This window comes from Hylaeus volcanicus, chromosome 1, assembly GCF_026283585.1.
Source record: "Hylaeus volcanicus isolate JK05 chromosome 1, UHH_iyHylVolc1.0_haploid, whole genome shotgun sequence".
NCBI classification, from domain to species: domain Eukaryota; kingdom Metazoa; phylum Arthropoda; class Insecta; order Hymenoptera; family Colletidae; genus Hylaeus; species Hylaeus volcanicus.
Genome location: NC_071976.1, coordinates 36,180,823 through 36,194,873, shown reverse-complemented (window position 1 = coordinate 36,194,873; position 14,051 = coordinate 36,180,823). Strand labels below are relative to the sequence as shown.

The window sequence follows — 14,051 nt, the reverse complement described above, 5'->3', positions numbered from 1 at the left end:
CAAAATGTTCAAACAAGTATCGCGTATATTTATAAAGATATTTCTGTCGGTATATTACCCTCCGCGTTATAATCGTCTTCATAATTTGTTTATTATTTGGATTACAGAATGCATAGTATTGTATAAATGTTTAGTGTTAAAGTCAAACATCCGCTCTAAACAATTAAATAACTAACAAATTAGGAAAGCAATTATAACGTAGAGTGTAATATACCTACAGAAATATCTCTATAAATGTAACGCGATACCTGTTTGCGCATTTTGCTACGAGATGGCGCCAAGTGTAAAGGGTTAATATGTGTACACACACATAAATCCATACATCCAGTTTCCCCATTTAAATAAACAACCACATAATATATGTATAAAAAGAAATTTATTTAAACTCTTTCAACGTGTTCTTATACATCGACAACATTCTATTTACAATCTTAAATACATTTGACACCCTTAAAGTTTGCCGTTATACATTTGAAAGTATCGCTGGAGGCTGGAAGATAGCGAGAATTGGTTTTTGCTATAAAGAGGATTGCAAGAAATGAAATCAAATTGCTTAATATAACTTCATGTTACGCCAAGTAAAAATATTTTGGTGTTATTTTTATTTCATTCTTTGCTTAGAATAGAAATCGGACTCCCACTTGTTTCTGTATAGCACGTACAAATGCATTGCAGCTCTTGCATCTTCTACTGAACTATGTTCTCCGATTTGTATCTCTCTACCCAGCAATTCGAGTGCAAGTTTCTTTAAGCTTGGTGTATTTCCTTTGGATAACTGTCGAAAAATTTTGAACCTCGAAGTGTCTCGTAAATGTTTCCTCGGATGAGAGAGATACAATACATCCAAATCATGCTTCAATGCATGACCAACTAAAATACGTCCCCTTAATATCTCTGCTACTTCTTTCTGAACTATGTCGAATTGTTCTCCAGTTTGGAGATTTTGTGGACGGATACCGCTGACTTCGGTTCTATAATCCTGTACTGGTTCCCTCGGTTTGACATACTTGTCGTAAACACAGAAACCGTGTCGATTCACGATAGACACTCTAGCTATCATACTTTCGGTACCGTCACCTATACCAACCATTTCACAGTCCATTGCCACCTGTCGCGTCAACTTCTGTTTACTTTCATCGTTAATTTCTTCCTCGCCAATCAGTGGTATGGAACTAGAGTTCGCAGTAAGCATATGATGTTTTCTTCTGGATTTCTGCTGATGTGAAACTGATTTCCTTTTAATATTTTCTGGACTAATGATATCCTGTTCTAACGATGGCGAATTAAAAACTAGATTCTTAAAAATCTCCCAATTACAACCTGAGGCATTTCGTTCAGTGTGTGGAACGACGTGATTGTAATTCTTTTTATCCTTTTCGTCCATGGTCCTGTTCGTAGCAAATTTTTTAGAGCGACGTTCTTTTTCCATCGCCTTAGGTTTTCTAAAAGTTACAACAAAAAAAGATTATTCGTTACAAAAATAATACGAAAAATACTTTGGATGTTACCTATCCTAACCTCTTCATTTAACACGTGTACGTATACAAACACGTATCTTTCAACTATTCGTGTAATTTTTATCCAATAGTTATTAAATATAAACTATCTACTTTCGAACGTACACAAAAGTCCACCCAGGTTAATTGAAATTATTAATGTAATTTGTTAGATAATGTGTCGATACAACATGGCGGCGCAAATTCAAAACAGACGGTTGTACGATTCAAAAACGGGATGCTATTGTTTGTCTTTCTCGAATGTACACGTGAATCTATAATCGCAACTTATAATCGAAACTCCTTTTCTTTCATTTACAATAATATTCAAAGGCATTGAGAATGGGCAAAAATGCTTCGAAGAGAAATTAAAGTATGAAACGTTCGACATTATTTTTTTTATATTTATCGAGTGTGGGTTATGTTCCTTCCAATAAAACTGTACCGATAAATCGTTGAACCTAGCGTCTCTTTCGTACGAAATATCAATGCTGCAAATGTTCTCACCTTATGAATAATCCTATAACAACAAAACACGCGGTGAAAATTAAAGTAGCTAATGCCAGCATGCTGGAGTAAATGGAAAATTATTCCAGAGTTTACATCTGCCAGGTTTGTGTGTACCGGTAAATCGTTTTTCTCAAAGACTGCGTAGTTTGACGGTTATTTGTTACGGAATATGAACTGTGTTTGCCGTGTTTGTGTGTGAATTTACAGAAGCTAAAAGAGTCATGAACGATGATAGTAATAACACGATTAAGGATTCTTTTCCAGAACCGCGAAAGAAGTTCTGGTTGGTGAGTATTTATGTACCGTCGAGAATATTTGAAATTGACACTTACAAATTTATACAGTTATTTTAACGAAATTATTTCTTAGCGTTCTTCGAATTTATCCGTTGAATTTATTACGATAACTCTTTATTTTAAATGATAGAGAATATCAGCAGCTACATTATTCTGTAATATGTTTAATTAGCGATCGAGGAAACGTCCGAAAAGCGATGCTATCAGTATTAGCTCGATGGATATATCCATTGAATCGGAGTTGGGAAAAAAGAAGAAACGAAGGAGAATCACAGAAGTGGCCAATAGTATTTTCTCCTCTTCTGGTATAGGCAATAGACAAGGGAATACTCTTCATAGGTCTTTTACAATTCAACCAAGTGCAGATTTATCATTTGTGGATAACGAACTGGATACAGGAACATTAAGAAGAAGGTACAAAGAGAACATTCCAAAGTATACTTTTAGAGCCTTTATTTTCATTGAACTTAATATTTGTTTTCCTAGGCACCAAGAAAATAATGAAAGTACTAGCAACTTTGTGCTTAAAAGTTGGGTACTCGATGTAGCAAAAATGGGTACCAAAGACAGATCGAATAATGTTTTAAGTCGGAAAGAAGTTAAAAGACAAGAAGCAATTTATGAATTATATTGCGGAGAAAATGTACTCATAAGTGATCTGTGTATACTCAAAAATTATTATTACGAACCATTGATACCTACTGGTATTTTTAATTCAGATGAGTTACTTACAGTTTTCGGTAGTATAACTCATCTTATTGAAATACACACTAAACTGAGAGATGAACTGATGGATTTAAGAGATCAATATGGATTTACAGATAAAGTTGGTCCTACAATACTAAATTGGGTTAGTTACTATCAAATTTTAATAATTAAAATTGAATACATCTATTGCTTTTACAGACGTTACTTTCGTAATTCTTGTAGATTCCAATGTTAACAAAACCATATTTGGAAAGGTGTAGAACGCAAATATGGGCGAAACGTATATTAGATGAAAAAAGATTGACGAATAAACGTTTTCAATCTTTCTTAAAAAAACGCTTGGAATCTCCTCATTCTGTTGACTTGTGGACATACATAGACGTGGCCAGATCACGTATTGTTAAATATCCTTTATTAGTTAAAGAAATACTCAGGCATACTCCAGCCACGCATACAGATCAAACATCTTTAAAAGAAGCGTACGATATGCTGTCCAAATTACTTAACGATATAGACAAAACTATGGGGGCCGCGGAATGTCAATTAGCTAAATCAAAAATAAATATAAAATCAGACTATGATTCTACCAAGTGCATTGAAAATGCAACAGAATTGATTACCGAAGGACAGCTTAAAGATATACGAGGAGTGGTAAGAGGAATTCCTAAATAATTTTTCACTTTTTTTTTTAATTAAATTTATGATTGTACATTATTTTAGAAATTTCAGTGCTTTCTTTTCAACACTGGTTTTGCCATAACTCGAAGATCTAGATCTATGAGTAAAAAGTACAACCTATGTTTTCCCGTTATACGCAAAGAACAAATTTCTATAAGTACCGAGGACAAATCTGTTACATCTTGTGGGTTTAAAATTGGCGATCATTTTTTAATAACCGAAGATGAGCATGGAAAGAGACATTGGATCGATTCGTTTAACAAAGTTTGTCAGAATAAAATTGATTCATTAGAAAATATTATTGGCGATAATGAAAAAGAAAATCAGCAGGTTTTGACACCAGCAAAAGTAAAACAGTCTGCTGGATCATCTTTGAATAAAATGAACGAAAATAATTTTTCTATGACATTAAAGAAAAGTTTTTTAAGACAGAAACGTAACAGTATTAATTACGTTTGATATCCGGAACTTAATGTTCCATTTTAAATCATTTTCTACGCCCGTATGTGTATTATATTCGATTAAAAAATGTCTGCAATGTATTCGTGAATTTATATATAGCATTTCGAACAAGTATAATTTTACATTAATATATGTACTTATGTATGTAATATTTAAATGTTTCCAAGATGAACACTTGCTCGTTAAAGCTTGTGGCTATTCGAAAGAATGTATCATGTACAAATATGTTCAATATTAATTGTAAGATAAAAAAAATCCTATCATATGCAATTATATCTAATACGACTGTATTTCTGTTTTAAATGCGGTTTATATGTATACATTTATATTATTATATTTCGAAAGGAAATTATTTTTTTAAAAATATCTTAAGATATGACACAGAAATAAGAACTGACAATTTTTATTCAACACGGTTTTATTCTTATAATTCTTGTAATAAAATAACAGTCCACTTATTTTACATTAATCTAAAATACTTATGGTTTCGCAGGTTTCATCGAATTTCCATCTGGATAACGTTTTTTAAAAGCCTTTATGAGTTGAGGATCAATCAAATGAACACCATCTACTTGATTACCTAATGTTATCCAATTAGGTTGAACATTATGTGGTCGACCAAATAATTCGATCTTTCTTGTCCCCGGGCTCATACGTTCGATAATTCCATAAATTTCGTCTGGCTTGTGACTAGTGGCGCGAACTTCGGCTACAATAACGTCGCTATCCAATCCCCGATTAATTCTTGGATTTCCTTTCATACCAACCAGACAATGTTCTTTACCATGATTCAGCCAATGACCCGTCCGACCAGTTCTTATAATTCTTTGTAACTGATTGGTTTTTACCCATATAATTTCGTCTACTCTCTCGTAACCCCATAACTGTAAGCATTCCCTGCCAAGCTCCATCGCTCTCCCTGTTACCCATAAAAATAAAAGACCTTCATCTTGAAGAGCCGGTATCCCTAATTGTCTCATTTCATCGTCCGACATGGTACCATACGGTAATTCCATGTGAATGTCCCATGGAGGATCTGCCATTATAACAGCAAATTTACCCAGTACAGTCATATCAAGATACCGTAAGTCACACTGTATCCATTGCGGTGGATGAAGAGTCAATGCGCTACCTAACGATCCACCGCTGGTAGGACAAGTAGCGTTGCTACCATTTTTACTATCTAATATTAAAGCTTTAGCCACCGTGACATTACTCGCGTTATCCGAGTCATTAGATTCCTTCTGTTGAATTGTTGGTCCATCTACTTCATAATGAACATACTTGCATGTATCCATATGAAAGCAAGTGTTGAGAAAACTACAGTCGCCTAAAGATTCATCTGTGTGACTTTGAATAATCTTTTTGAAATGAAGTTTCTTGCATTTCTCTGCAAATCCAGGTCCGCCATTTAATTTAACACAATCCACTCTTGTACCATGAGGACAAAATTCCATGACCTGAGCTCCTCCTTGAGACCGAAATCGTTCAGCCAATGATTTTTCTTTAGACGTTTGTTTAGACAACAAGTCTAGAATTTGCTCTCCAACCTTCTTATTTTCTTTTTCCCTAATTGTTGGCATTGAAATAAGTGACATTATATCCTCTGTGTTTTTTTTATCCAATTTGAGTTGCTTTTCTGCAGGTGCATAATCATTTAGTTCGGATGCAGATGTTTCTGCACTTTCTGGATTTTCTGTATCATCCGATTGAGACTGATACGAGGATTGTGATTCTATCACTGATAACACAGTATATCCAAAAATACCATTCTCTGTAACTTCTTTGATTCTGCAAAGGTATTTAGTCATTTCATTGAATATAGAATAAAAGCATACAATAAAGTGGAGACTTACTAACTTAACAATATCTTGTGCTGCAAACTTCTCTAAAATTTTATGAATATCAGTGGAAGATACATCTGCATTCAAATTTTTTCGAAGTTGATCTATTAATTCTGCAGATGTAATAGGTAAATTGGGTAATGATTCATGAAGAATGCATAGAATGTCCCTTTCGTATTCGCTGTGGTCAGATCTGTGTGTATGCCCAGTTGCATCTACATCAAATCAGTTTAGCACTATTTTGTAAATACAAGTTTAAAATATGATAAATATCCGAAAAGCTTACTTACCGCCAGTAACAGATGAATCGCTCGTCAAGGTGGATGATACTGGTGTTGTAGAAGTAAGAGTAAATAATTCATGTCTCTCACGTTTTCTTTTCTGTAATTTTTCCCGTAGACTGTTTCTCTTTATTTTAATAGCTTGAATTTCCTCGAAAGCGTCTGACATGACTTATCGAAGAAAAATGTGCGAATACAAATATAAATGAGTGTATGAAAATTATATGCGTTCGATACTTAAAATTCGTAAAAGCGTAAACCAAAAAGTTCCATTTACGCTTGACATTACGAAAAAATTAAGATGTTTTATACCTGGTCACACCGATCGAAGTAGTTTAAACTATTTAGAAATACATACGTTTCCGTCAAAACAGTAACATACATAAGTCATTAACAACTCGATAATGACATACATACACATACCTAACCTTAATTCATCTAGCTTTAACTGAAGAGGTACAAACACATGGCGTGCATTCAGCGATTCAGCGGACACAAGAGTTATCGGTGATAAAACGCCCAAGTTTGTAGTGAAAATAGTTGCCACTATTTCTGCTAGATGGTGCGTGGTCTATTATCAGTGGCGCCATAGTTGGTAGGATGCCTAAATTCATAGTGAAAATAGTTCTTATTGTTTCTGTAGGATAGATTTACAGCGGGAAATGTGAATAGGACTTCATGGGACACATTCCCCATTAATTTCTCTTCATTTCCTGGCACATTTCCCTATAATTTCTCTTCATCACTTGGAACATTTCCCATTAACTTACCCCTATTTTCTTTCATTCGGTAACCATGCTAGCCGGTTTGTCGGTTCGTTAGCTATCTCGTAGGCGTAGGGATGATGCCCCCAGTATGCGGCAACCTATACTGGTCGGTTTGTCGGTTCGGTTGCCATCTCGTAGGCGCAGGGGTGCCCTCACTACGCGGCAACCTCTTAGCATGATTGACAGTTCAGTTGTCATTGCACAACGCTATGTTGGATATTAGGTATGAGAAACCGGCGAATGGGAGATGCGCGTTTAGCCATAGACTGTAGACTCTATACAGATGTCTAGCAGTCTCATGAATTCGCAATAGCAACGTAATGTGGCGGACAGGCTTCACTCCGAGTTCAGCTATGCCCGGTCTCTGTATTCCTATGTCCGTGACATTTACTAACACTTACTGTCGTAGTTAATTTATTACGCCACGAGCAGCCACGAGGAATTGTGAGGGATACTTGTGTAAAGAAGTATAAAGGGTGTAGAGCGATGCGGTTATTATGTTTAAATATTTTTATTACTATCGTTAGCGAGTGTCAGTAAGGATTCCTAATTAAAAGTGAAATGTCGACCACAAAGGAATTCTTTCTTTCTGTTACTCAACGTATCTTTAGTAATTGGACCGCATTAAAAGTAAGTACACTATTATTCCTTTGAAAAATTTACTTGAAAATATGTCCCAATTTCCATATCGTGCCCTACATTTTATTGAATTTTATTTTAGATGGCAGTGGAACATGGAATGGGATTAAAAGAAAGAGCGGTAGACTTGTGTCCGTATATGACGGAGGTTATGTACATGAATGGTTCGTTATTTCATTTCGATGAATTTCTATTGCAGTTATTTTATAATTACCATTTCTAATTCTTCAGAGAGTCTGAATAGCAACGAAGTTGCTAATGAACTGGAAGACTACTTGGATGAACATTTTAATACAGAACTGGAAGATGACAGTGCCGTGCAAGTTGCAGAGGAATTGCTGAGATTCTATCGGTATTGCTGTGAAAATAACGAGAGTATAGCAGCGGCAGAGTTTGAGAAGTTGCCACCATTGCAATCGTGGCTTACAGCAAATGAACCTCAGAGAAGAATCCAAAATTTATCCATCGTGGAGAATGATACTTCCAGTGGAGAAGAAGAGACGTCACAGGATACCGAGGTTGTAAGCCAGTGGACAGAAGTGAAATCTAGGCGGAAAAGATAACTAGGACTAAATATTTGAAATGACATTCTTTTATTTTTTTTTTATAAATGAACATATAAACAACTGTTTTACAGTACAAGTGCATTATTTTTGCGAATGAGGTTTATATGCTAGGACTTTGTAACCAAAATACTTATCTAAGCAGTCTTTTAGATACAGCCAAATTTTATTTGGCAGTTTCAGTTTCTGTATCTAAAAGAAGGAAAGAAAAGAAATTGTTAAAATATGTAAAATCGTATTAATAAAACATTTTTTTGGATATTATTCTATTTTTGTTTGACCGTATTACCTTTTTTATTTTGAGATAAGGAAACAGTACAATATCCATTTTGTTCCCTTACAATATTCTCTTTCTTTGTCTTATTTAATCTCTCTTCAGGACCTAAAATGCTTAAAATTACGGGTAGGAATAACAATCCATGGAAGAGACCAAACATTACCACACACGTGAATAACTGAAACAATAAGGATTGGTATGCATTTTAAAAATTAATAGATAGCGCATAAAATTTTCTACGAGTACCTTAAAGAATGTACTAAATATGTAAGCTTCGCTGGACCCTAGCAAAACAAATGCTAGAAAGGTACTTAAACCTCCGTTAAACACAGCTGGACCGATAATAGAAAGTGTTGCGATCGCACGTTCTATAAGAATCGTTTGCGGTTAATGAATGTCATAATCTATGTTTGCATGTTTATAGTGTTAATAAATGATATGAAATCTTACCTTTTTTACTACCGTTTGTACGAGTAAATTCTAGCCCGACGTGAGCGGCATAATCGACCGCTAGCCCCGCGCACAATAAAATCATAATGCTCGAAGACATTTCAATGGTCAAATTTAGAAAGTACATAGTACCTAACAAGTCAATGAGCGTGAAGAAGACGCAACAAAGGACCCAGAATGTAGCGCGAAGGTTTCTAAGAAATATTATTATTACTACTCCGATAGTCACTATTTCTAGGCATAAGTTTCTGATCAATTCTTCTCCGATCACCTGCGTAAGAATTTACATTTAACGATACAGAAGGGAACTGTATTAATGTATAACGTTAGTCTGTTGTACCTTGTTCGCTGTCCACGAAACGTAGTCTGGCGAAAATATGGCGATATAGTCGTGACCCTGGGTAAAGTTCATACTTCGAACAATCTCTCTAACGGACTCCATAGCTTGTACTTGTTCCGACACCGTGTTGATAAGAACGTGCTGTATTGGAATCTGAGATGTCTAAGGGAACAATAAACAAAGAAGTATGTTTTAGGAAGCTTACATCGAAGATGGAAAAATAAAGTATTAGCGATAGACGTCCGTAAGTACCGTTATGTTGTATTCTCCAGCCGGTAGCTTGTTGAAATTAATGTCCTTGATGTACGCCTGGCCTTCTTTCGTTAACAGTAAATACTCCGTAAGGATGTTATAGTATTCTTCGCTGCTTTCGATGTCGTCTAAGATGAAAGGGTTGTTACCAATTCGTTTCTAGAGAGCTACCGATTATAAATTTATGCTTACGTTTGCCAGTAGCGTTCAGCCATTTCTCGTAGGCGATGAACCACGGTTCGAGGGTGCCGTTATTAACGAACTGATTGCTTTTAAGAGCTTCCACTAATCTGAAAAGGGAGTCGCGATCCTCGTAATAGTCTACGCCGGTCATGTAAATCGCTGCGCGTTTTCCGTACTTTGGGAAGTACTCCTTCAATTTATTGTTGTACTGGATCGGATAGGAGTCGTGATTCAAGTAACGAAGAGGATCGAAATTTTGCTCCAGCTGGAAAATTGCCCAGATGTTGACGCAGAGTAGCCCACCTGTGATCAATAGTATAACCGTTCTCACGGAGGTTTTCACGACCCACGGACCAATGTAATTTTCGAAGATGATCCGCTGAGTGTTCCTTTGACTGCATTCGTTTGGCTTCCAGTTCAGTTTAGGGCGGCAGCAGCAGCCATCTTTTCTGGCCTCGAGTCTCATCTCGTCGTATACAAGACAGCTCATGAAGAACGTGATCTCGTATATGTAGAGGAAGAGAATACCTAACGTAGCGAACGCGTAGAAGGATCTAAGACAGGGCATCACCGTTGTAATACCGAAGGCAAACGCGATCACGTTCGTGAAAGAAGTTACCGTAACGGACATGCCTGAAACAGAGGTACAGTCGCAAATTGATCGTTGTAAGCGAACGAATTACGAGGCCCTGAGTTGGAGTGGCCTGGTTTAAGCAACGGGTCTGCTTAGAAAGAGCATTCGTACCCGCTTGTTGAATCGCTTTGGCGATGCGAACGGGAAGCTCCAGAGCCTGATCGCTTTCCGACAAGTTCTCGATGCTCTGCATGATCACGAACATATTATCCACGCCTATGCCGAGCAAAAGAAACGGGAGAATGGAATGTATCGGTCCGTAAGTGTATCCCAAGTAGTAGCATAACCCGAAAGACGACACGATCGCCTGGCCAACCACGGACACTCCCAAAATCGACAGATAGATTCGTTGCTCCAGCGCGTTGCATTTTCCGATCATCGCCATCACGTAAACAGCGATCAGCGATATTCCGCAGCACAGTACCGTCAAGTTGCTGTTGAGTATCTGCTGTAGAGTGTCTATGTAACTTCGGGAGGCGATCGCGTAGATTTCCATTCCAGGCGGTAACGTGACGTTTGGACGGAGAACACGATTCACGAACTCCAACTCCCATTCAGGCGAGTTGGGGTTCGATTTCTTCAGCATCCACAGCAAGATCGTCGCTTTCGCGCCTTTCACGCGACCCTGCTTGTCGTACGTGAGGCCTGAGAGCAGGGGACCTATGTCCAGCAGTACGTTGTCGTTGATTCTAAAATAAATGGAGGATGAAACGATATGCTCGTTACGAAAGATATCATACGTATCGTTAAATACTTGTGTTTGAGAGCTCTGTTCACATCAGCGAGCGCCTCTTTCTTCGTCAAATTACGAACGTCCTTCGACAAGCTGGTCTCCCAGAGTTGTATTATCGACTGGTATATGCAACCGTTTCGCATCAGCGTGTCGTTCAGCTGCGTCAATATTTCTTCGGGGACTTCGAGGTCCTTGAAGATCCCCGACGTGTCCTCCTGGTTGAACCACGTCAGATATCTGTAACGCGCACAGCCGTTACCTGTAGCCGAACCGATCGAATCGTGATTCTAAAATATTATGGGATCGTTTTACCCGGCGCACACGTCCTCCCAAGTATTGTTGTTCACCACCACGTTCTTCACCCTATGCTCGAGCTGGTAGATCTGCGACAACGAAGACACAGTTTTTGGTATCTGTTACGTGACGCGTCATTCAGTTCACAGATTCCAGCGCAACCCAAATCTCGTGAATCTTTAATGGATATCAGCTAAGGATCGTGCGTTAAAGTGGAAAAGAACCTTCGTAGATACTCGTATAATTCATGATCGCCTATGTACCGAACGCAGCACTTCGGGCTCCAGAACGTTGGGGGCGGTCACTATGATACTTTCGTATCGGAAATCGTCGCGGAAGTGCGTCGTCACCCAGGCAGCGTCCGCGCGAATCACGGAGTTGTCGGGCACGAAGCTCTCGATGTCGTCGACTTCTTCTTTCCACAGAAGCATGCCGGGGGCGCAGACGCAGTTCAAGCAGAAAGACACCAGCAGCCACAGCCAGGGTCTTTTTCCTATACTGAGCCCGATACTGAAACAAGAAAAGAAGAAGCGTTTGTATGCAGTTGGTCACAGGAAGAATCGTACAACGTTATAGTAAACGTTATAGTAAAGTTGGCTTACGGTGGGTTCAGTGCTACCCCTCAATTACTTTTATTAATACTTGTGAAATGAGACAGATTATCTTTTCTTGCGAGACTCGAGAGTATGTTTCACATATTAATTTGAGAAATAGAAGTATAAGTGGCACGAACTTTTAGGACGACCTAATATTTAACGCGGGCGAAGCGAACCACCCTGTATATGTACCATTATTTGTATTTTTAACGCACGATAAATATAGTTTAAAAACAAGTACAGTGTTCTTTATTCTCGCGCATTAAAGTTTCTATATTCTTCGATGCGCGAGACGAAATTTTTCAAAGCTGAACAAACAAAAGCTGTCACCCGAGACGAAATTAATCGCCGTTTCCTGTAGTAACGCTACGGTAAGCATGAAAAGGTCTCAACCCGTGGCAACAAGTCTGCTTTAGCGTCGAACGAGACGTGCCTATACGCGTACTGTGACCTACAACCTTAAAAGAAACGAATGAAAGAAGAAGGAATTCTGTCGATTTAATTGGGTAATACGTAGGGCAGTGAGCTCTGAATGGGATAATGAGAAAACGCGTGGCGCCTGAACCGACGGTCAATTATAATTCGTGGAACGAAAGAAGTATTCTTGATTCGGTTAATTCAGAGGGCTCCGATGATCCCACCTTAAGTGGATTAACCGAGACAAGGTTCACGCTTTGAAACTGACCGACGGTAATGTTATCAACCACCGCGGGATTTATCGCGTTTCTACGCTGTTGAAGATCGAGCCACGTGAAAATCAATCGATGCAAGTTGTAATTCGAGCTATCGGTCGTCGTCGCTGTTAACTCCTCGCGTTGGAACAATCGTCGCGTGTTCTTTATCGAAATGCACAACGACTAGTCTACGAAAAAATTCAACTTGAAATTACACGAAGGTGCCGATAAAAACGCGAATTAAAACACAGTTCGATCGAGCATTTCGCTTTGTATTAGGTTGTCCCGAAAGTTTCTTTCGCGAGTTGCACTCGATTATTTGATGTGGTCGTGTTTATATAAATAGACAATCTAATTTCATAGATATTCATGTTGTAACAGTAATGGAGCAAAATGAATCGTGCACGATTCGGTAATGTGACATAAAACATCAAATATTGTGCATGTATTACTTATTAATAAAGCGAAAGCAACTTTTTGGACAACCTAATAAAACATCGCCGAGGTCTAAAATAGTTATTTCGATTGATCTTTGGTAAAGTAATTATTGCTCGTGATTTCCAAGGAAGTTATATACGCGAAACGTACAATTTGTTTAACGATTTCCAACCTTAATCGCTGTTTTTAAGATCGAAACCTTGCAGCGTATGCGCTCGCTGTAAATGCAAGGCCTCGTCATAGTTTGTACCCTGGACAATTAACGTCTCCGTATGAGATTACCATCAATGGGCGTATATTTCAATGTCAATTCATACGACGGAACCTATTATTTAACCCAGACAGCGGCGTGTTCCGGCGACAATGCTGAACGCAGCAAAAACCGAGCTGATCACCGACAGAATCGTGATATTATGCTTAATTTGTTCACGTCCGATCCATTTTTTGTTCTCCTCTCTACGTACACCAAAGACAATTCTCGCTAAAACAAAGACGAATCGTACAGATTATAGACCCGCTCGCAGGAAATAGAAAGGAGTATCTCGTAACGTCGATTGTTCAATGAAAAGTCTTCCCAGGAGCGAGCAAACTACTTTCTAATAATCTTAAACGATCCACAGAGTCCCATAGAAGACAGGCATCGGAGGATAGAGAACGGTTCCATGAAAGAAAGAAGTTTAGTCGAGTTTTTGATCCAGAATCTTCGGAGGATTGGAGATCCTGGTGGTCCACTCACCAATAGAACACTCGATCCGAGTTGAGGTGCAGGTCGAGCAGTATATCCTTGAGCCGTTTCCACGTGGTCACGGTGGCGGTCGCGTTTTCTCGTTGCGTCTCCATCCTCGCCGTGCGACGCTCAGGTCGTTCCGTCGCCGAATGTCCACCGAGAGCGTTTGTGAGCACACGAGCAAGCCGGCGTGCATGTGACCAACGGTG

At 38.4% G+C, this 14,051-nt stretch overlaps 4 protein-coding genes and 1 pseudogene across 11 annotated transcripts in view; 2 read left to right on the top strand and 3 right to left on the bottom strand.

Moving 5' to 3' along the window:
* The window catches only part of LOC128882805 (rho guanine nucleotide exchange factor 3-like), an 8,717-nt gene extending 4,277 nt beyond the window's left edge, over nt 1-4,440 (top strand). Inside the window, exons 1-6 of one of the 4 annotated variants that reach the window (XM_054134575.1) lie at nt 1,968-2,108; nt 2,214-2,293; nt 2,475-2,716; nt 2,789-3,152; nt 3,233-3,661; nt 3,731-4,440. In XM_054134575.1, coding sequence (XP_053990550.1) covers nt 2,228-2,293; nt 2,475-2,716; nt 2,789-3,152; nt 3,233-3,661; nt 3,731-4,147 — 1,518 coding nt within the window. In that variant the 5' untranslated portion in view covers nt 1,968-2,108; nt 2,214-2,227 and the 3' untranslated portion in view covers nt 4,148-4,440. Of the gene's footprint in view, nt 1-1,729; nt 1,870-1,967; nt 2,294-2,474; nt 2,717-2,788; nt 3,153-3,232; nt 3,662-3,730 lie in introns of those variants that run through there. The other 3 variants (XM_054134584.1, XM_054134578.1, XM_054134592.1) reach the window with 3 other exon arrangements.
* Nucleotides 360-2,207, bottom strand: LOC128882922 (RNA exonuclease 4). Of its 4 annotated transcripts, none has more exons than XM_054134772.1 (2): nt 2,004-2,207; nt 360-1,442 (listed from the first exon to the last, which is right to left on the bottom strand). In XM_054134772.1, the coding sequence occupies exons 1-2, from the start codon at nt 2,063-2,065 to the stop codon at nt 602-604; spliced, it is 903 nt and encodes a 300-aa protein (XP_053990747.1). In that variant the 5' UTR covers nt 2,066-2,207; the 3' UTR covers nt 360-601. The 4 variants fall into 4 exon arrangements, with proteins under 4 accessions (XP_053990747.1, XP_053990771.1, XP_053990765.1 ...); XM_054134796.1 differs by lacking the exon at nt 2,004-2,207 and adding an exon at nt 1,623-1,733; XM_054134790.1 differs by lacking the exon at nt 2,004-2,207 and adding an exon at nt 1,509-1,697.
* Nucleotides 4,441-4,562: 122 nt separating the features above from the next.
* Nucleotides 4,563-7,188, bottom strand: LOC128882786 (N6-adenosine-methyltransferase catalytic subunit). 2 transcript variants are annotated; one of them, XM_054134530.1, is made up of 5 exons: nt 7,046-7,188; nt 6,588-6,879; nt 6,285-6,446; nt 6,011-6,209; nt 4,563-5,941 (listed from the first exon to the last, which is right to left on the bottom strand). In XM_054134530.1, exons 3-5 carry the CDS (start codon nt 6,442-6,444, stop codon nt 4,630-4,632), a joined length of 1,671 nt encoding a protein of 556 aa, XP_053990505.1. In that variant the 5' UTR covers nt 6,445-6,446; nt 6,588-6,879; nt 7,046-7,188; the 3' UTR covers nt 4,563-4,629. The 2 variants fall into 2 exon arrangements, with proteins under 2 accessions (XP_053990505.1, XP_053990511.1); XM_054134536.1 differs by having other exon boundaries at nt 6,699-6,879.
* A 224-nt stretch (nt 7,189-7,412) lies between these two features.
* Nucleotides 7,413-8,503, top strand: LOC128882967 (uncharacterized). Its single transcript, XM_054134863.1, has 3 exons — nt 7,413-7,672; nt 7,764-7,845; nt 7,913-8,503. Exons 1-3 carry the CDS (start codon nt 7,604-7,606, stop codon nt 8,242-8,244), a joined length of 483 nt encoding a protein of 160 aa, XP_053990838.1. The 5' UTR covers nt 7,413-7,603; the 3' UTR covers nt 8,245-8,503.
* Nucleotides 8,256-14,049, bottom strand: LOC128882761 (patched domain-containing protein 3-like; annotated as a pseudogene).
* Nucleotides 14,050-14,051: the final 2 nt, after the last annotated feature.

Coding starts and splice junctions, on each gene's coding strand:
- LOC128882922 (XM_054134772.1), bottom strand. CDS start 2,065: ATGCTGGCATTAGCTACTTTAATTTTCACCGCGTGTTTTGTTGTTATA. Junction 1,443..2,003: donor GTTATAGGATTATTCATAAG/GTGAGAACATTT, acceptor TGTAACTTTTAG/AAAACCTAAGGCGATGGAAA.
- LOC128882786 (XM_054134530.1), bottom strand. CDS start 6,444: ATGTCAGACGCTTTCGAGGAAATTCAAGCTATTAAAATAAAGAGAAAC. Junction 6,210..6,284: donor CGATTCATCTGTTACTGGCG/GTAAGTAAGCTT, acceptor GATTTGATGTAG/ATGCAACTGGGCATACACAC. Junction 5,942..6,010: donor GCAGCACAAGATATTGTTAA/GTTAGTAAGTCT, acceptor ATACCTTTGCAG/AATCAAAGAAGTTACAGAGA.
- LOC128882967 (XM_054134863.1), top strand. CDS start 7,604: ATGTCGACCACAAAGGAATTCTTTCTTTCTGTTACTCAACGTATCTTT. Junction 7,673..7,763: donor GTAATTGGACCGCATTAAAA/GTAAGTACACTA, acceptor ATTTTATTTTAG/ATGGCAGTGGAACATGGAAT. Junction 7,846..7,912: donor GGAGGTTATGTACATGAATG/GTTCGTTATTTC, acceptor CTAATTCTTCAG/AGAGTCTGAATAGCAACGAA.